The following is a 22,915-nucleotide window of genomic DNA, read 5'->3' on the forward strand; positions in this document are numbered from 1 at the left end:
ACTCATTATAAAAATCCATGGTTAATTTTTCCGAAATTCCTACCAAAGCTCTTCAGTTAGAATTACCGAGCTTTTTGGTGTTCTTATAGAGCAAGAAACACAGTAAATTTTACCTTATACTGTAGTTTTAAACGTAGTTTTTTCTCAGTGATGTGGCTAAGTCTTGTGGTATGTGGTTCAGTTTTATGGCAAATGGCTAATGTTAAACTGTACAAATCAAAAACTTTTTAAGAAAAATATCATAAAAAATTTTTTTTTTATGATAATTTTTTTTTTTTTTATGATAAAATTTATCATAAAAAAATTTTTAAGAAAAAATAATTTGGAAATTTGAAGAAAAAAATGAAAGTTTTATTAAAAATAAAAATACTATAAATAACCAAATAGTTTTATTGAGGAAACCAGGGGAAATTTTTAGTCTTCAGTTAAAGCTATAAACCTCAACTTAGGTTAATTAATATCCAAAAGTACTTTCTCAAGCTGAAAACGTAAAGATACTTTTGGGTTTGTCTTTCAGAAACTTTTTTCATTTGGATGTTTCATTTTATGATTAAACGATATCAAAAATATTAAAATCTATAATTTGAAATCTATATTATGTTTTCATTAAACTTTTAAAAACTTAAAACATACTTATTCTCCTGGAAACTTTTAATAACTTTTTAATAAATTTATAGTTCTTGAAAATACTGACATTCTGCTTCATTCAGAAACGCAAAAGGAATAACATATATCATATAATTCCTGTAACCCAAGTTAAAGACATATTAAAATTTTTAATTTTACTGTTGCGTAAAAAACATTTTAAAGTCCTAATTTTTTTTCTTATCATTTTACTGTGGTGTCATATTAGCCACTGTGTCATATTAGCTGTGATGTCATGTGTGTGTCATATTAGCCACGATTATGACAAAGCTTTCATTTCTCTTATTGAACTAATTATTGCTTACAATAAATACACACGCAATAAAATACTTTTTACTTTCTTTTCGAATAAATTTATTTATAACAGATGAATACACAAAATCGAAATGTTTTCTTTTATAAAACGTCAAGGTGAGAAAAAAGAGTTAAGTAACAATGAATCTGACAATAGATTCAGAATAAGCCGTGCATTCGTTGAATGCCATTTTAGCAGCCATAATTGAAAGAGCTAGACATCAAATAAATACTTTTTCAGGTAGGGATGAACGTCCAATCAAAACATGAGTACTCTGAAATAAATTAATAATATTATATATTTCGAATACACAGTTTCAATAATTAAATCAAAATTTTATTTTAATGTTTTACTCATTCAAAGAGAATTTTATTTATTTCTGTCTGTTTAATTTCGTGTTATGAAATAATTTATTTATAAACTTATATTCCATTAATACGTCTTGCTAATGCCTTTCTTCTCATTTTTATACTTCCCAAGTATTTTTATTTATTTCTAATTATTAAAATGCTAATTAAATTTAAACCTTTAATCAGATTACAGTATAAATGTGATAAAAAATATAATTACAAAATTCTATTCATAAATTTTATACAAGTTTTTCTATTTCATTGAAACTAAAAAGCAAAAGTTTGTTGCGGAAAATAGAAAAATATCAATATTTTTTTATTTTTTTATCAAGATTTTTTATTTAATTTAAAAATAAATAATAATATTTCAACAACTTATATTTAAAATAATTACTTTAAATTTCATAAATATTTAAAGTAATAAAGATTCATGATAGCTTATCTGTAATTAAAAGTAATTTAAATTCATTTTAAAATANTCAAAATCTCACTAATGATTCGACGGATATCGAAATCTGTCGAATCATTAGCAAAGAAGATAGGAAGAAAAACACCAAATTAGTTCGATTGTCTGAGAGATGTTTTAAAAGAAAACATTTCAGCTCTCTCTGTTTCCTTCGGCAATCAATCTGATTTTGATGTTTTCAATCCCGCCTTCCTCATTAGTGACTCTTAATTTACGTTTTTTTTTCAAATATTAATTGAAGGCACCTAATGTGCTTCAAAATTATTCTATTTTTCTATTTTTGGCTTTTTTGCAAGTGCTTCAAAATTATATATTAATAGTGGTCTGTACAGAACACTATGCATACACCAATCTCAAATTACTTACCTCAGATGAAGGAATAAAAGAACCAGTCATTGTCTTAATATTGGGGCTTGTAGGCAGCATCAACAGATTGATATTTCTGTGGTGGTACATAATTTACATGGATGGGATTGGCGTAGAGTTCAATATCAGCAGGGCTTTTGCTTTCAGTTCCTGGTTCATTGGTTTTTACCTAAAACAAATTAAATATTTTATGCTAGATAGTTTAAGTCCTGTCTCATTGTGAAAATTATTTATAAAAATATATTATTATGAAAAAAATTATAGAGAAAAAAAATGACAAGATTATTGAAAGATAACAAATTTTAAATGCCTCTTAATTGTCATAAGTTCACGTTAAAATATTTTAAAGACAATGGTAATAATATTTATTTCAAGATTATTTAGGATACTATTGTACTAAAATTAAAATTAGTAAACAATTTTTTAAATGATTTTTCTGCATTTATTACATTAAAAAAATTATTATAAAAGTCATATTTTTTATAAATGATTTAGAAGTTTCGAAAAAAAATCTTCCATACTAATCAGCTTATCTTTTTTTAAGAATAAAAATTATATTAAATATTCAAAACACCAAATATATACACCCACCTAGATACATAATACAAAATAGAAAATGTATAAAACTCACAAAAACAGCAAATATTTTCAACACATAAAAAATTATTTCCTCAAAGTTTATATTAATTTTCTTTAATTATAATTTCAAAACATTCCACAAAATTACAGTTTTCAAGCAAAGAAATGTAAATTGCAACAGTATATTAAAGCAATTAAAATTTAGGATGTCCAATCATATGTTCCTTCTAAATATTTAAAACTCAACTTGTTTTGTATTAATTTGAACAATTCAGATAATTGCAGCTTATGATAAAGCAAGTCTTTCTATGTTTATAAGTGCAGTAAATAACCACAAAAAAATAGCTTTTTTCACATATAGGTTTCTTATTTATACTCCTAAAACCTGAGTGTTAAATAATGACATAAAATGTGATTTTTAAATAGAAATATTCAGCTTAGAAGAAACTCATAAATGCAATAAAATATGTTTTTTAAATATTAATTAAACTTAATAAATTTTATTACTTGTTTTTAACTATCGCATTTTTCATGAACAAAATCCCCTAGACTAAAATAATTAGATATTTATATACCATCAAACTGACAGAACGATTACTTGAACCGAATTTCTTACCTTTCTTATAATTTTTTATTGAAATTCAAAGCTCCAATCAGCAAAGATAAATCCAATCCAATTTTTACATAGACAAACGGTTTGTTAAGGCATACAAACTGATTAAAAATTATTAAAATACTATTTTTTAAGTCATAAAAGTGTACCAAAAGTTATCACATTTATTAGACGCTAAGTCCCCAAAAGTTATAGGAAAAATGATCAAAAACAGATAATTATTATTTCATTTTATATTTTTTAAGAAAGCATTTCATTATAAATCTCGAAATTGTCCTTTATTAAATTTTTTAGCATTTTTTATGAAGTATTTAATATATCTTATTTCTGAACAACACACTTGCTAAAGTTGATAATTTAGCACAGACATGGAAAAAAATCTGGTAAAACTATCATTCTGTACGGTAAGGACGCTTTTGAAAGAAAAAAAAAAGATATATAATTCTGGTTAATAAAATCAAAACTTATAGTATTTAAACCATTCATTTGGTTATTTTTCCGTTCATACGAGAAAAGGTTTACTGCAAATTCCGGTTTTCAAAATTATAGTTCTTTTTACCACACATTTAGTAAAAAATAATATGTAATAAAAAAATAAATTTAAGCAAATAAATGGTTTTTATGCCGTGCTCTAAGATATCATGATGAAATTACCAAATTTCACTATATGCTATGAAACCATACATTGCTGTTAATTTTACCAAAATCATTACCAAAGCATTTATGTAAAAATTACCGACCTTTCTGGTGGTCGCCTGAAGCAAGAATAACGGTAAATTTTACCATATTCCAGGTACTTTTGTTAGTAATTTTTTTATCAACTATTTTTTTTTAACAGTTTTTCTTCACTAAATGATGTTGAAACTGCATATCAATTCTTCAAAATATAGTTTTAGGAAAGATTTGCAGCATAATTTATTAAAAAGAAGAAGAAATAGTATATGAAAGCAATGGTTTACTAAATGAATTTTAGTTNAAAATTCTAAGAAATTGTGTCATTATATACATCGTTGTTTTTCTAACTCAAATTAAAAAACAGTCAAAATGACTTCCTCCGACAATCTAGTGTTAAAAAAACAAATTTAAGCAAGTAAAGGGTTTTTATGCCGTGCTCTAAGGTATCATGAGGAAATTACCAAATTTTACTATACATTGTTGCTAATTTTACCAAAATCATTACCAGAGCATTGCGGTAAAAATTACCGAGATTTCTGGTGGTTCCCCCAGAGCCGGAAACACTGTAAATTTTACCATATTCCGAGTACTTTTGATCGTAATTTTTTTGTCAGTGCATTCTTACGCGCATTTTATTATTTTTTATCGTTTTTCTTCAATAAACAATGTTGAAATTACTTACTAATTCTACAAAATACAGCTTTAGGAAAGATTTGCAGCATAATTTATTAAAAAGAAGAAAAAAATAGTATATGAAAACAATGGTTCACTAAATGAATTTTAGTTATTCCTGCGATGGTTGCACTTTATTTAAACGGAATTGAATTAGCTTTGATTTCTACTTTTAATACAATATCTAAATAAAACTCTTTTTAGAAAAGACTTTGCTGTAATCATTTCAAGTTAATGCGACAAATGCGGTTTTAAAAATGTTTGTATAGTTTAAAATACTATCAAACATTTTTTATCTTGTATATTACAAATCTATTTGATTATTATAATCTAAAATATTAGGAGTATGTAATATTAAAATTTAAACTATAAAAAAATTTAATTAAATAAACTGTAAAATATTGCTTTTATATAGGAAAATTAGCTGCAAATGTGAAAGTAATATTTATATAGAATGAAACTACCCGTATTATGTGTGCAATAATAAGTAGATTAAATACAATATATAAGAGATGTTTATAGAGGTGTTATTAAATCAAACTCTCACAAAAGCGATTTAAAAAGAACTGCTTTCTCTAGCGTAAAATTACCATTTTTGCATTTATTTTTCTAAACTTATTTCCTAATTGTTGAATGTTGGTTTTAAAATATGACATTATTTTAAATATTGGTAAAAAATTATAAATTTTATATTGAACGGCAGTTCCGGACAAATTATTATAATTTGGTTTCATTTGTTAAGAATTTAACAGCACACACAAATATTTTTATTAGTATTAATTTGACACCATAGACATTGGTAAGACTACAATAAAGGAGATTATATATTAATTAGCCGAAAATTGAATTAGACTGTTCACTTTTGATTGGTTCTTAATAAGAAAAAAAAATATGCATTACTTTCAACAGTACAGTCCAACAAATCATAATCGAATTTTCAAAATACGACTTCTTTACAATTCGATTTTTCAGGAGCTATTCAACCGATTTTGCTCAAATTTTGTATTTTGCACTTAAAGTTGCAAACTTTGGAATGATGTAAAACATTTTATATCTTACAATTCAATTTTTTTGGACTAGTATTAAATAAAAACATAAAAAATAATAAATCTTTATTAAAAATTTTTTAGTATAAAATATTCTTTAGATAAGCGAATTTTACAATTATGTGAATCTTTCAAATTAATCTTTCAAATTCGCTTAAAAAATTTCCGAGATATGGTGTCATATGCAAAAAGTAAAATTAACGTTAAGGGGTCCAAACTTTGGATCGCTCTCCTGACCAAATTATGAGGACATACTTCCCAGATTGCGGCTACCCACTCTATTTTGGGGGAATCTGAATCCGTCGAAAGACAGGTATATTTATTCAGGGAAAGTGCTTTTTGTGTCAAATTTCATAAATTAATTTACAATTTCGTAACTAATTTTTTAGCATATTTGAGAACACCCTCAGAACCATTAAGATTGAGTCCTAGAACTTGAAGATCCAAATATTAGATCAAAAATTATTCAGGGTGGTCCGTTATTTATTTATTTTTTTGTGCACAGTGCATGAACTACTGTTGTCTGAATTTTATCTTTGATACAAGGAGGCATTTTATCTACATTATTTTATTTGCTGTAAATCTTAACAGCGATTTCTTATACATAAAATTAAATTAAATAAAAATCTTCGATACTTATTTCTCATTATCTTCTAGAACAAAACTTTTATCAACAAACTTTGTTCAGTTATTGGACTCTATTCAGTTATATTCAATGTTATTGGAAATTTTATCTGAATTTTTTATTAATCAAACATTTGTATTAAATTTACAGAAAAATTTTATAAAATGACTGATATTCTCTTAATATCTTCATGAAAATTAAAAAAAAAAATATGATTTTGTTCTAGCATAAGTCATCACTTATTTGAAATTACAGAGAAGAAATATCAAATTATATTAATACTTTATATTTGCTCTGTACTGTATGACTTTTTTCCCTCAATTTTTTATATTTCTAGAGAAATAGGAAATGTAACTATAATCAGGAAGGAAAAACGCAAATGCTATTCGTAAAAAAGTAATGAAATTCATGTAGTTCTATATCGCATGTTTTCCTTTGTAAATATCATGAATTTAAATAGTAAAATCGCTTGAATGTGCGAATATATCAAAATTTGAATTATTCGAAACAATTTCAAAAAAAATTACGCCTTACCTGAGCTCGATATCCATTTTCATCAGCTACGTATTCAACAACTCTTTCAATACCCTGAGCATCTTTGTAACCGTAACTTCCCTGTACTCTTCCACTGCCATCTCCCGATTCTTTTCGGAAAGCAGTTGTGCCGTACTCATCATTGCTGTCATATCCGAATTGGTAAGGTTGTGGTGGGTACTGTAATTTCAAAGAGTTATTAAAATTTAATAAAAGACGTTTAAATACAAGACTTTTAATTTGAATAATTGAATTTTTTTATTATCAGAAATATTGGTTATTTTTTTTATGTAGCGAGAAAAATTTTTTTTTAATTAAATTTAAAATGAAATATTTAAAATTTTAGTTTCTCAAGAAATAATATGCAACCGATTTGGATATTATCGTTCAAAATTATGTAGTTCATAATGATGTTAAAGTTTCTACACCTCTCTATTAAAGCTTTTTTTTACCATCATTGAATTAATTAATAAATAACAAACAAAAAATTTTTTTTAAAGATCATCTTTTGTCAAATAAGTTTCATCATTGTTTTCAAAAATTTCTGATTTTACTTAACATGAAGAAAGAAATTCTGGTGAAACTACAGCGCTATATAATAATGACGTTTCGGTATAAAAAAAAATTTAAAAAAACGAAGAAGAAAAAGCATAATTCTGGCAATAAAAACCAAAATATACGGTAGATCACCATTAATTTGGTAATTTTTCTGTTCATATGTTAACAGTTTACTGGCAATTCTGGTTTTAAAAACTTTAGTTCTCAGTACCACTCATTAAATAACTAGTTGAAACTTAAAAATAAATTTAACTAAAGAAAAGAGTTTTATGCCATGCTCTAAGACATATTTATAAAAATATCAACTTAAACGCATATGCCTGATTTTAAACAGTATAATAATCATTAATAATAAATATAAATATATAATAATTAATGTAAAATAATATTTTACGGTTAATTTTAACAAAATCGTTACGCTTCCTTAAAAGTTACAGAGCCTTTTGGTGTTCACATAGAACCAGAAACATGGTAAATTTTACCGTATTCTGGTAGTTTTGGGAATGTGTTTTATTCAGTGAAACAGTTTCCAATATATACAAAACTAATTGTAAAATTAACACGAGGAATGCAAATTATAATTCACTTCTAAATCTATATTTTCAATAGAACGTCTAGTTCACCACATTTTGAGAATCAAAATCAATCAAAATCTAAATGAATCAAATTTTATATCAGGTAAAGTACGTTTTTTTTCTTCTGATTTTGTAACTTAAAATTTTCACAAATAAGCAAATCCAAAATTGAGCCTTAATAACTAGAAAATTGCACATAATTAAGAGATATGAAGATGTTCTTTTGTTTTGGCATGGCCGCTGTAATAAAAAAAAAACGAGTTTCCTATAAATCCAAGCTAGTGAAAAAAAATCAGTCTTGCTCCCAAACAATGACCAACTGAGACACAACATGTGGAACGATTACTACGATTGGCTTTACGGCAATTACTGAGACTGAATGTTTAAAAACAAGTTTGTGTATTAAACATTGAAACATGTGAACAGTTTAAACAAAAACCATTAGACAGTAATTTAAAGTACAATTAATCTGATGCAGTAATATAAAGAATGTTGAAACTTGATGTAATGCAGTGAATGTACCCTGATCATCTAATGTAAATAAATTTTCTTTAAATATGATATATTTTTCAATTAAATACTGAAATTTAGAAATAGCATTGTTTCCATTTATTTAAATATTTCTTAAATTCTACGTTTTCGATAATTCAAGTTTTCGAAAGTTCGAGGTGGGCTCGGTTCCGTCCTCCTCGAATTATCGAGACTACTGTAGTTATTTCAAAATAAATTTAAAGTAGAATTCAAAAAATAAAAATAAAAGCGTTTTGTTAAGAAAAAAAAAACATAGAATCTGTCATACATTTTAATGTATACTAAACTATTCCGAAAATATATTGCTGGAGTTCATCATAAAATAAAAAAACATATCGTGACTCGGCAATATAACTGATATGTTTTTAACGTCCGGAAGTTTTTCAAGTTTATCATGAGTTTCTCAGACATTATTGCAAGTTTATTATGAGGTATTATTATCAAGTTTATCAGGTATTATTGTAATGATTAATGATAACTATTACAATTAAATTGATAGTGTGATAAAAAAACAAAATTATTTTAGTTATCATATGCGCAGTATTTGTCTTAATAGTGAGTGTAAGTGTCTAGCCGTTCATTTTTCGGCATTGGTCCGTTCAGAATTAATAAATACTTAAGCGATCCAGGGAATTTAAATAGACAAAGACGTGCACGTAAAATACTTATTTATATCTAAACCAAGAATAAATTGTCTGGAGAAGTTATCAGAAATTATTTTGTCAACATATATATCAGAACTAAAATTGAGAAAGAGCAGAGTAACATATAGTTTTGATAAATAAACTGGAAATAAGTGTCTGAGTTAAGATGAAAATTAAGATGAAAAATAATATCAGAAATAATCTCAAAAATTGACAATAGTAGTTAAACAATATGATTTAAAGTAAATGTTCTAAACATGTAGAGAAAAGTAACTCAATTTGAATCGCCTACGGTAGTTATGATACGTCAATTTTCAGTATATTAATAGTTAAAAAGGAAAATAAAGGCAAATTTAGCTTGATTTCTCTAATTCATCCAAGAAATACGCATTGTTTCGTACAATTGCTTAGAAATAGTACCTAGAAATCGCTTTCTTGCATATAATATCAATTCTTTCTTGACTCTGTTTAAAATTTAGAATACAGAAATGTTAGCAATATTTATAAAAAAAATATTTTCAGTACACCCACCTTTATCTCTTCTGATTTAACTGGAGCGTACTGTTGAGGATATGGGGCAGCATACTGTGCATATGTAGCTGCCACTACAGCAGAAAGCAGAAAAATCTATAAGAAAGAAGAAATTTTTGTGATTATACTTTAAATTTAAATCGCAACTCATCAAAATGTTCGGGAATATTTGTCTTTAATTAATAATAGTGGTGAAATTTTCCTTCTTCTTTAAACAGATGATGTAAAAACAAACAAATAACTATGATTTAAATAATTTAACTATAAAAGAATTAAATCTAATGATTTTTCACATAATGGCTTGAATTAAAAATTATTTAGTGGCTCCATCTTTCAGAAGGTGAATGGACGACTAGTGGTAATAATCATTTCTATGTATAGATGGCAGCACCACAGAAAAACGGTATGACGAATGAAACTGAAGAATCAGTTGGAGAAGGGAGTAGAATAGTAAAGAATTCTTAAACAAACTGATATTGATAATTGTAATATTTCAAATTAAATAAAGAAGTCGGCCATCATTTAATTATTATTTTAGACTCTATTGATTTAAACTCAGAAACCCTTGATTAGTAGATTAAAAATTTTACACTGATATATTTATATTAGTAAACATAAATACTCATGTACCCGCTTTGGTATATATCAGAAATATGTGATAAATATCATAACGTTTTTAAATATTATTATTTTTCACTTGCAGCATTTCCATCAGTTCATGGTGAAAATGCCTTCAATACGAAGAGAGAAAAAAGGATATTTTAACAAATATTTTTGACTGATGATATTTTAACAAATATTTATGACTGGCACCAAAGCAATTATAATAATGTATGAACATGGCAAATATTATTTGTAACGTAACGGCAATTACTTTTCTTTGTTTTAATTTATTACTTCTTTTCTTAAGAGAAAGGAAATTAGAAAAAACAGACTTCAAATATTATTATTATCCAAAGCATAAACAATTTTAATAGAAGTTTAATAATGGGACAAAGTCAGACTAATTAAAAATGTCTAAGATTTTCTTTCATTGCAAAAAATTAATATTGAAAAAAATCATTGGTTCTTTTAATTGCAAATTTATTCTTTAATAGTCAATAATAAAAGCAAATTACTAAAATCAATTTTTGAAATTTAAAAATATAGATACTAAGATTAATTAAGATAATTTTAAAATTTAAAAATTCAAGCTACTACACATAAGAACCAATATAATTTTGACACCTATGTATAATAATTATAATAATATAACTTTAATTTTAAAGTTCTCTTCTACCACAACTTAGGAATATAAGAATATAGGAAATTTGTATCCATATTTACAATTTGCTATAGTTTCTGTAATAATACACATAAACGTAGACGCAATGTAATAGAAGTAATGTAATAGACGCAAGGCTAATAGAAACAATCTAAGAAGCTAATTTAAATGCATAAATTAGAAAGTTAGACAGATGCGGCAGTTTGTCATCGTTGCCAAACAAAAAAATAATAATATAAATTGGAAATATATTTCTCAGAAAATCGATGAATGCGTTTTACTATTCACCTTCTGTGTTTTGGCATTGTATAAACATCCATTTTGCTAAGCCACCTCAAAATTCCATCAAGGGGCTTATTCTGATAAAAAAAAAAAACTTATTAAATTTATCAGTTTAAACAATTGGAATTTCTGGCACATCATATCGCATGCTCTAGCATTTTTGAATTTTTATTATAAACAACTAAATTGAGGATAAATCTCCTTCAATAATTTTTATCACCAGTTTCGATTTATTCAATCTATTAAGTATAAATATTATTTAATTTATAATTGTTTAATTAAATTATATAATTTTGTACTTAAGTCAAAATTAGACTTTTTATTCAATATTTTGTTAACTCTTTGACACAGATGGGACACTGGTATCATTTTTACATATTTTTTTTTCTGACTCTCAAAAACATATTTGGTTATTCCTGATCATAAAAAACAGTTTAATAGTTATTTAAAAAATCTGCTGTTATATCAGAAGTATATTTCTTCCTAAATGTAAAATCCCAAAAAAAAAAGTTCAAGAATTTTTATTTTCCTTCATATTAAAAAATTTATCAATACTTAACTTTGTAAGTAAAAGTAATTTCAATGATGATTAACTGCTTCCCCTAGATCCAAATGCAAATGTGAAAAATTTTTGTTCGGAAATTGTCCGTTTTTGAAAATTTTTATCTTTAACAACACCGATGTTGCATGCTGTACTTTGTAACCATAATTGATTGAAATGCTAAACTAATACAAAATAATAAAAAAAATAATGAGAAATATGTTTAATAAAAATTCTGTGTCAAAGGTTTAATAAATATTAAAATTTTACGATATTGTTTAGTTATAAAAATTAAAAATGGTGAAAAAGATTTTTTTTTCACTTGTAAATTCTGTAAATCTTAAATAATTTTTTTCTATGCTTTTAAAATGTTATTATGTGATTTTGCGTAATTGTATAAAATCATTTATCTACTTTTCTCTGCGTAATATTAAAGTACGTAATAAATGCAACAAACTGAAACTTACCTATGATAGATAAAAAGTGACGGTGTTTGATTTAATAATCATTTTAGATATTCAACGCAATTGAGTGCATAATAATAGCATAATGTTGTGGTAAAATCAATCATTGACGAATTGATATGTAATTTTCAAAAAAATAAAAACTTAAATCTTATCTTTCTTTCGAATATTTTCAATTAATTTGTTTTTAGAAAGGGCAACTCGCTTCGTAAGTAATGATAATTTTTTTGGTGAATTTTAACTTTTAGTGAATATAGTTTAACGTAAATAACTATTAACATCCGAAACATTGAACAAATTGCGCCTGAAGTTCTTAAAAAATATTTCTAGTAAGACTGATCTATACCTTCTAGAAAAGATTTTAAATCCTAATTTTGGAATCCCTTTACGCATGTATGAATAGTATATGTGATTACTAGATCCGAATACTCTATGTGTGTATACTATAAAGAAATAAATATTTTTAAACTGATGCATTTGAGCACCAGTTTTCTGATAATTTTCGTAATGTATTAGAACAGCAACTGATAATGATTATTATGAACTAATTTTATTAAAATAATACTCAATGATGAATATATTTTTCAGATTCCTTAGCGACAAAAAACCTGCTTTTTAAATCAGTACTTGATCTAATAAAATAACCTTCTTTGTAAAATTAGAAAGCTCTTACGTTTTTTAGATCCTTATTATTTTAGAACATTAGATAACAAAAGGTTTATGTAAATCTTAATGCATTTGCATCATCAAATATATCCAATCAATCACAAATAGAAGCACTGGACTAATTATTATAACAATGTATCAAGGTCAATAACAGTTCATTTCTTTAAATCTATTCTAATGTCTTCAATGAATGTAAATGTGAGTGTTCTACTTTTTAGTTATTCTTGTTATTATTCTTTTAAGTTATTTTTTACTAAGTTATTCTTTCTACACGCTTTACATAAATGAATGATTTTAGTTCAACTGCCTATCACAATAAGATTTCGAGAGTACATCATGGTAGGAAATCTTTTATTTAAATAATACAAACCATATTCCTAAATCGTGTTTTAATATCTGGAGTATTAGCTTTTGTATATGTAACAACTATTAACTTTAGTTTTTTTTTTTGTTAAAATATTAAGTTATCAGAAATAAGTGTGTATTTGTTTGGATGTTATATCAGTTACTCTCGAAACTTCGTCTTTATATCAAAACTCAAAATTTCAGCTTTCATGCATAAACTTTATTTAGAAAATAATATAAGAAAATACAGCTCTGTCTATTTTACGTAATATTGAGGAAATTCTGAATTGTTGATATTCTGAATGTAATTCTAAATTGTTTCTAAATTATACTGGGGAACAAATTTTCTGAGGCACAGGATTTTTGAACAGATCTCAGATACTTTCGTATTGCTGATTTCAAATATGCAATCAGTTTCTTTCTCCAATCTGCAGACTTTTTTAAAAATGACATTTTAGTCTAATTTTCGTCGAAATCTATAAGTTTAAAAATGTTAAATATAACAGAGGATCGCATAAATGTTCGACAAACTAAGTTAAAGCACATTATCAGGATTAAATTTGCACAGGAATCATACACTGAAATGTCGTCATTTACTGATAGGGGCTCTTCCCTATTATGACCTGATCAGACGCACACGAAAAATCTCTTCATGATAGGGAAGAGCCTCTCTTGGTGTATGATGACATTTTCGAGCATGGGTTATTATGCCATTTTAATTCTGTAATGTGCCTAACTCCCCAAAATGTTTGTCGAAACATCAACGTTTCCCCCTTTTATATACGACGATTTTTAGCTTCTACATTTTGACAAGAAAGGAATAAAAATGTTATTTTTAAAGAAAAATCAGTAGATTCAAGAGCAAGACTAATTTCAGACTAGGAATCCGTAGTCATAAATTATGCAAGATCAAGTATTTATATAAAAGCAACAAAAAATTTGTTCTCCTTTGTAAACATAAGAAGTAAAGCGAGAAAAGAATAATTGTTTTTATTACTTTTTTTTCTCGCAAAAAAAGGGACAGTATTTACGATTTGTTTTCCAGCTTAATATGATTATGTTAAAAGAAATAGCTAAATAGATATTATTTTATAATGTTTTTTTGTATATATCCCATTAAGCGAAACTGCAATTTAGAGCTCATGATAAAAATCTTATTTTAGCATTTTTTTCGAACTAGATGATTAGTTGATAACACTTTTACCATAGTTTTATTCTCAAGACTTGATTTTTTAAACCCATGAGAAGGCATCGGAGACAATGGGACATTTTCGGAACTTATGAAACTTTTTAACTATTCATAAATGCACAAGTTCTTACATTACAATATTTTTTCCAGAACAATTGACGTAACCGAAGTTTTTTTTTCAGAAAGCACTATGAAATTAATCAGACTGATCAGTAAATAATTTGGAGCGAGAATTATATAATATATATATTTTTTTGTTGTTGCCATTATTGTTATAAAATTATTGCTTTTAGAAACAAATATTTCCCTTTACCAGAGCGAACAAAATAAGCAAAAAAGAATTGAATAGCAAGACATATTTACCATACCTTTATTTAACTCTATTTAACGACTAACAGTGCAAAAAAATTTCGTCATGATATATTTGTTATATTTCGGTTATATTTTTTGAATGATTAGCTCATAAATTACACAGTAAATAACACTTATTTTCACCATATAATTTCTCACTCCGAGTTACCTCTCGTGTCATGAAAAAAACAAATTTTCACACGTTTTATCGTCTGGTTTACTTGGTAAAATTTAATTTTAAATGTATTACGAAACGGCCTTATTTTGTCTTGAAAAAGTCTTATAGTCATATTTTCTACATTTTCTAGATCATAATTTATAGTCTGAAAAAAATTTAAACACTTCATTTCTTAAAAAAATTAAATTAAAACTAATTACTAACAAACATACTACAATTACTACATTAAAATAGTTACTAACAAATACAATTTCAAAACATAATATTTAATATTTTGATAAATAATAATAAAAATGTAAATTTAACTTTGATTTAATTTTAATATATATTTTTATTTGATTTTGTTTTTCTGCGATTAAGCCATCTTCTTCACATTTTATAACATAAATTAGTTTTCAATTCAATGTAATTTTATCTGTTGTGGTGTATTTTATTTGGTACATTTTAAATCAGAAGTTTTAACTATTTTTCCAGTGTATTGTAATGATTATAAAAGACTGTAACGTTAAGTCTTCCTAGATTTCTAACTTTGAAAATCGCATACGGTATGCACAGAACCGTTATGTAGGAAAAAATTTTATTCTTTTCACATATTTCCTATAATTTATATTAATCCATACTATCTTCTTACAATAGACATTTTTTGTAGGTATGAATTAAAATGATTAAAAAATAAGAAATAAAAGTTTTTCTGCTTTAATTTTATGAACAATACAGTTTGATATCGATATTTATTTCCTTTCTACCAAACTCATATGTGATTAAGTCTTAATTAATTTTCTGACATTTTATTTTTAAGTAAAATTATATTTTTGGTATTGAAGTAATGAATTTTAATGTAGAAAATTTTGAGTAAAATAAAAATTTTAATAAATTTTATTAAAAAAAATTGCTAATTTTAAAGTACAGACGAACATACGTATTTTATAAGCAATGATAAAATTAAATTTCAAATCAATTTAAAATATTATTGCTTTAGAATTAAGTTTTCTAAAATACCTGATTTGACCAACTTTCCCAGAAAACTTTAAATTACAAGATTTGAAAACTATTTCTAAAATCATTTATAAAATCGTTTGCTCAAAACGTAGTGTTCTTTTTGATGTTTCGAAGTATTATATTTAAAAATTAATAATCAAAAGCAATTTTTGATTTATAAATTATTCCACAGTAATAGTTTCCTATGCTTTAACATAAGCGTTAAAAAAAAACTTCGGCTCCAACAATTTATTCGGAATTATTTTAGTTAACAAATGTTGTGGAGCAACGAAAGGATATTTTGATTAATAGTCTTCACTTAAAATTGAATACTTTTATACGAGAACGAATTTTCTCTTTATTTAAATGCATGGGATTTTTCTTGATATAAATTTACGTCATATTCGTTATGTTATTTCAAATAAATTAATTTCTGTAATGCAAAATTACAATTTTCCACATTTTCATTACATGTTAGAAACTTGATTACTTGCTTTACTAATCAATTCTTCAAGTGCGTTGCACCATGTAACATAGTTTGCCGAAAGCTTAAAATCTTGATATGTTGAACAACATTATTGTACTTCTTAAATTTGATTACAATACTGAGGTTCAATTCGATCAGAACATATTTTAGTTTTTTTCTTTAATCAGGTAGCATTAAACTTGCCCCGTATAAATTTTCAAGATGCTGTTTTTGAGAGTTATTGCAGAACAGAGACTCTAAATCAGTCGATTACAATACTGAGGTTCAATTTGATCAGAACATATTTTAGTTTTTTTCTTTAATTAGGTAGCATTAACCTTGCCTCGCATTAATTTTCAAAATACGGTTTCTTGAGAGTTATTGCAGTACAGAGAGCTAATTCGGTCGATAAACAAACTCCAAATATGGATTTAAAAGATCGCTTTACCACAAACACATTCATGGCATGTTCTTTTTCACCTACGTAAGTAATTTAAAATTTAATGTACAGAGAAAATACGTTCATGTAAGCCTGGAGTAAATCATAAAGTTTCAAATGCTAAAAAAAAATCACAATTTCCAAATTCAAAAAATTCAAAATATCCAAATTATGGCTGGATTACTCTGGATTACACAGACAGGAAGTAATCTTGCAATAATTTACTTTCATTTTTAAAGCATTTATTCAGCATTTGAAGCTTTATGGTTTACTCTAGGTTTATCAGAACTCACTTTTCTCTAAGCTTTAAATTTGAAAATAACAATGAAGGTGAAACGAAATCACCATGGAAAATATCTCCAGCGATATAGCGCCCTCTTAAACAACAACTCCCAGATAAAAACTGCCAAAAAAACAATGTCCAAACTTACCTTGGCGATCATGGTAATTGCTTCAAGGATTAAAAGTAGGAACTTAACGAAGGATTCAAAAAGCGGGATGAATGAAGATGAAAGTGTTCATCCCTTTTATACACTCATCGAACACAGGGTGGAGGTCAAACAGAGGGAGGAGATGTTTCAATCCTGTCCATCCGGCTATTCGTTCCTTCCATCCACACTGGGTCACAACACTCTACCCCACTTATTTCAGTCTGAAACAAAACTTTCTTTTATTTTTATTCTTTTGTTATTGTAATTATCGGTAGTCTCGGTCTTTGTCTGGCAGAGTAGAGAGGCGAGGGCGTGGGGAAGACCCTCCTTTAGAATATTACCGCTACCAGTTCTGAAAACTAATCAATAACTGCCGAGAGCTATACACTTTTCTTTTTTGTTCGATTTCTGATTGTGGTGTTCGTCCAGGTTTAATGGGTCAAGATGATGACATATTGGTATATTACTTACCTCAGGTGTGTCCTGTGGTGTGGTCTGAGGGGAAGAATTTCATTTTGCCTTGCCCGTTGCACAAGCACCCCTACACTGTCAAACAAGTCTTTAATAGAACGTTTTTGGAAGATTTTGCACTTGAAACAGGCTGTTATTAGTAAGGGTAATCTATCATTAATGTTTCAGATGGTGTAAGGTTTAACCCACACCCCTTTGCTTCCTTTGTACATGAAGAGACTAATTGCACCATCCTTGACACGAAATTAATAATGCAATTAACAAAGGTTTGAAAGGACAAATTTTTCCCACAGCAAAATAATGGTTAAAATTTGTCCTTGATCGATCATCAATGATGAAACCTATACCGTACCATTAAAAACGTCTTCTAGTGAAATTAGAAGTTTGAGGAAGAATAAAAGTAATTTTAAAGTGTATTTGAAATTGTAATCTTTCCTCTTTCTTCTTTTATTTTATTCATTAAAAATGCGATGTTCTTAAACTTTCTGTTTAGGTGAAAGGAAAACAGAATATTTAGGGATTAGGAATTATCAATCTAGCTAATTTATTCACATAGAGAATTATCTAAGATGTAAGAAGAAATGTTTAAAATATGATACAAATTGAGCTTTTAAAGTGTTGAGTGCGTTAAACACTCATAAATTTAAGTACTTCTCATTTAAAAGTTTATTTATTAAACCTCTATTAAAGAACTAAAAAAAAATTTCTGATATTAGTAAATTCTGCGTAATATTTAGTAGCTGATGAAAACTAAGAAATTTAGATTAGGAAATAAAGTTAGGTTTCATTGTAACATTCCTACAATTTTAAATTTTTGCAATAATAAATTAATTTTGCTCAGGCATTTTAAATCATATTCATGTTTAAAAATAAAATACCTTCAATGCTCTCGAAAAACAGTCACTAAGTATAAATGTACAGTGCGCAAAATAAATAAATAAATAAATAAAATTGGTTACTCTGAATAAGTTTTGATTTAAAGATTGGATATTCACGTTCTAGGACTTAATCTTAATGTTTCTAGGGACTGAACTCAAATATGCTAATTAATTAATGCAGACGATATTTTAAGTTTCGAAATCAGACAAAAAAGCGTATTCTCTCTGAATAAACATACCTTTTTTTGTTGATGGGTTTGGATTTCTGATCTCCAAATTTTAGGGGATAGACGCATCTAGAAAATCTGTCGTAACTTAAAATATCATTTGCACTAATTAATTAACATATTTCATATTTGAGGGCACCCCCTCCAACCATTAAATTTAAGTTCTAGAACGTGAAGATTCAATTATTAGATCAGAAATTATTCAAGGTGGTCCATTTATTTTCCTTTTGCATCTCTTTTAGCACATCTGATGATATTATAATAGTGTTTTTCATTATCCTCTCAATTACTGTCTTAGGGGATAGAATGCTCGCCTCCCAATGAAGTAACCCAGGTTCAAATCCCAGTGATAACTGGTTTATACAAAATCTGCTCCTGGCTCGCACCGACCACAGTGCTGACGTAAAATATCGTCAATGGTGGACAGATCATAGATTAGAATTCTCTTGACGTTGGATCATGGAAGGTTTTCGTGTTTTCATCTCTATGTAACGCAAATATGACTTAGTTCCATCCAGAAGTCCTTTACTAAAGCTAGTTTCTTGCAGTGTTTGATCCAGGAGTTCTCTTGTCTTCTGTGATGGGTTTGGAATTACAAGGCTTCGGAGATGAGCTTTGATAATGGTAAATTCAAAACTTTAATTCAATGTTATGGAATAAAATATGTTGTTAACTAACGCAACTATGGTGTTAACTTTGCATAACTATACACATTAATTAAATTAGCACATTCATATTTAAATTTTCTATGTTAGCAGTTTTGTGAATAAATATTTTTAATTGAATGTTCCTTAATTTAAACGTATTTTAGAAGCAATTTTATTTTTGCTCTTTTTATACCTCAAAAAAGAAGAACTGAAAAGCTATTGTAATACTAGACTGTATTGTATCACTTTGCACCTAATTATTTTTTAAAAGAGCCAAGCCCAGTCATAAATTTCTCCTTAAAAAGTGAAATTAAACAATACTTCTAAGTTACTTGGTGAAAAATAGAATATTTTAATGAACTTCAGACACGGGGAGCAATTGTTAAGAAGACATTACCCCGTTGTTATCAGCCTAGCTTCATTCAGGACATTGAAGTGTTCTATTGTTAAATAATCGTGATGAAAAAAAAAATCCTTCTTTTCTTCAGCAACTAGTGTGTAGCAAAATGTGACTTCTATTCTTAGTTAATTTATCTTACATAATTAGGACAATCACTTTTTAATTATTCCTAGTTGTATGAAAAATGGTATAAATATTTCTTAAAATATTTTATTATTTAAAATCCTAATCTTGAAATAATCGTATATCTCGAAATTCTTTTATTGATGTTGAAGAATTTTATTCTGTTTAAATGCTTTTTATTTTTGAAGTAAAAGCTCTTTCGAAAATGACACAACTTCGGGATTAAATTTACTAACAACAAATTCGGCAAAAAAAAATTTTTTTAAGGAAAAGGAGCAAAAGAAGAAAGAAAAATTTCTACAAAAAAATAAATCTTATAAATATATTTTAAATTTTTAAAATACAAACTTTTATCTATTTACTTTCCCTTTATTCAAATCTTATTTTTATTCATGATTTAATTAATTCATACTAATTTATTCATTAATTTAGTATTCATTTTAGTTCCATTTTAATTATTTTTCCAAGCAAAAAATAAATAGATCACGATAAATTTTCTTAAAAAAAATAAACTTATTATATATTGCATTTACTCCTGATTCATATTGTTAACCATTACATTATTATTCACCATCGATTCACAATAGTTAGTACATCGATTCACAATAGTTATTACATCTTCAAAAAAGACCGTGAAGTGTAGGTAAAATTTGAATTCACATCTTCTATTCGAAATATGCTGAATTATCTTCACAAATTTTCATAGTAAAACAGCTTATCATCATTAAATAAATAATTTCATGATAATGAAGTGATACGATATTACTCTCGTAACTCATCACAGTATAAGATTTTTTTGAAACATCCTATTTTATTTTCAAAGGAAGAATCTTTTTTTAGGGTGAGAAAAAGAAGGAAATTTTTTAATTAAACAAATCATTAAATTACTGTTCTTTCAGAACAGCTTTCTGCTTTTCTCTTTTAATCTTTCATTTTTGGAAACTTGATTCATGTTTTAAACAGCTTATCACCAAACAATTCAACACCAAATAAGGGTTTTAATATCTCTTTTGGCAGATCAAAATACTGCTTGAAAGTGAATAAAGAAAATGATTTTTTTAAAAAAAGAAATTCTTTAAGCTATTGTCATTTTGAATCGTTTTTGTTTTTAAGAAAAATCTGTACTTTAAGGGGAGAAAAAAAGGTTTCTTAAAGAAACTTCTTTGAATCGTTTTCTAACTTTTAGAATTTTTTTTTAATACTGAATATATTATATATCAACACGCTTTTAAAGGAAACTAAACAGCAAAACTTTATAAGTTGTGAAATTTAGAATATTTTAGCAGTTATTTCCTTATATCTTATCTTAAATCTTATGCATGTTGCTTTAATTTATAATTATAGTATCTGGATGTCAGTGATTTTTTCCTTGTCCCATCAAAAGTTTTTTCAGTTCGTTTAATCTCATTTAAGGAAAGAAAACCCGCTTAATAAATGATGTCTCCCTCTCTAAAGTCATAATGGGAATTGATGACTTTAACTTAGTTTTATGATATCTTCCGCCATCATGGATTTGTGTTCGACTGAGTTTATGCAACAGCTAGTAAAATCTTATTTTATGCTACAGGTTTATTTTGTATTTTTTTTCGTAGACAATTTATTTCGTTAATTGCAATAACTTTCTCTAAAAATAATGTGCTATATTTATAACTGTTGCGATCAACTGTATGCATCAGTAACATTCTTGCTTTGCATTTTGCGCTACATACCTTATTACGAAATTTTGCGTGCATATTATGCTTAACTAAAAGCTTTTCTTTAAGATGTGACATAGCTATTACTAAATGCAAGAACAAAGAAAGAATTTAGTGAATCTCTGTCTTGCTTGAAAAGGAATTCTTACCCACCTTTCAAGTCTTGTGAGTTTGTTTTCGGCCGTTACCTTTTGGGTAACATTTCCTCTGCAAGAGTAACATCCAAGATTTTTTTTTTTAATCTATAAAGCAGTTTTAATTGGTTATCTTAACCTATTATTGACAACATTTGATTTCTGTTCAATTCTTTTTTTTGATAACTTTCCGGTTTCTCGAAATGTCCTCGATTTTTAATTAAAAATAATTGATTTTAAATTTTGATCAAATCATTGCTTGTCACCTTTTAATACATTTTCTTTTATTATACTCTGCATTATAACTCTGCAAAAGTGAACGGAGTTCATAACTTATGCAGTGGTTCTGTCTTGGAAGTTCGATGCATACTTTACCTAGGAAAGCTAAGGCGGTGTATTAATATGGTATTAGTGGACATTTCTTGTTTCAAATGTGTTTTTTTTTAGATATTTTTCAGTTTTTAGATCTTTGCTTCACTCTATATCATTTTCTGGTAATGGAATTGGGGAGTATAATAATACATTTGATACCAAAAAGTAGTGTTTTAGTTGTTATTTAAGATAGATGTTTAAAAAAGAAAGTAAAATAAATACCATTTTCTGGTAATGGAATTCATGTAAAGGGGAGTATAATAATGAATTTGGTACCGAAAAAAAATTGTTTTTTTAATTGTAAAAAAGATGATCAAAAAATAAAGTAAAATAAATATCTTTTTCTGGTAATGGAATTGATATAAAAGGGAGTAGAATAATGTATTGGTTTCCGAAAAGAAGTAGTTTTTTCAGTTGTCATTTAAGATAGATGTTTAAAAAATAAAGTAAAATAAATATCTTTTTCTGGTAATGGAATTGATATAAAAGGGATTATAATAATGAATTTGATACCAAAAAGAAGTAGTTTTTTTAGTTGTTATTTAAGATGGATGTTTAAAAAATAAAGTAAAATAAATATCTTTTTCTGGTAATGGAATTGATATAAAGGGGAGTATAATGATGAATTTGATTTTAAAAAAAAGAGGTAGTTTTTTTGTTGTTATTTAAG

General features: G+C 26.4%; 1 protein-coding gene across 1 annotated transcript; it reads right to left on the bottom strand.

Annotated features, from left to right (window-relative positions):
* Positions 1-972: 972 nt before the first annotated feature.
* LOC107437965 (cuticle protein 10.9) lies at positions 973-17,791 on the bottom strand. The gene is made up of 5 exons (XM_043052669.2): positions 17,300-17,791; positions 9,706-9,801; positions 6,867-7,046; positions 2,123-2,291; positions 973-1,214 (listed from the first exon to the last, which is right to left on the bottom strand). Exons 1-4 carry the CDS (start codon positions 17,309-17,311, stop codon positions 2,157-2,159), a joined length of 423 nt encoding a protein of 140 aa, XP_042908603.1. The 5' UTR covers positions 17,312-17,791; the 3' UTR covers positions 973-1,214; positions 2,123-2,156.
* Positions 17,792-22,915: the final 5,124 nt, after the last annotated feature.

This window comes from Parasteatoda tepidariorum, chromosome 4 (genome assembly GCF_043381705.1).
Source record: "Parasteatoda tepidariorum isolate YZ-2023 chromosome 4, CAS_Ptep_4.0, whole genome shotgun sequence".
NCBI classification, from domain to species: domain Eukaryota; kingdom Metazoa; phylum Arthropoda; class Arachnida; order Araneae; family Theridiidae; genus Parasteatoda; species Parasteatoda tepidariorum.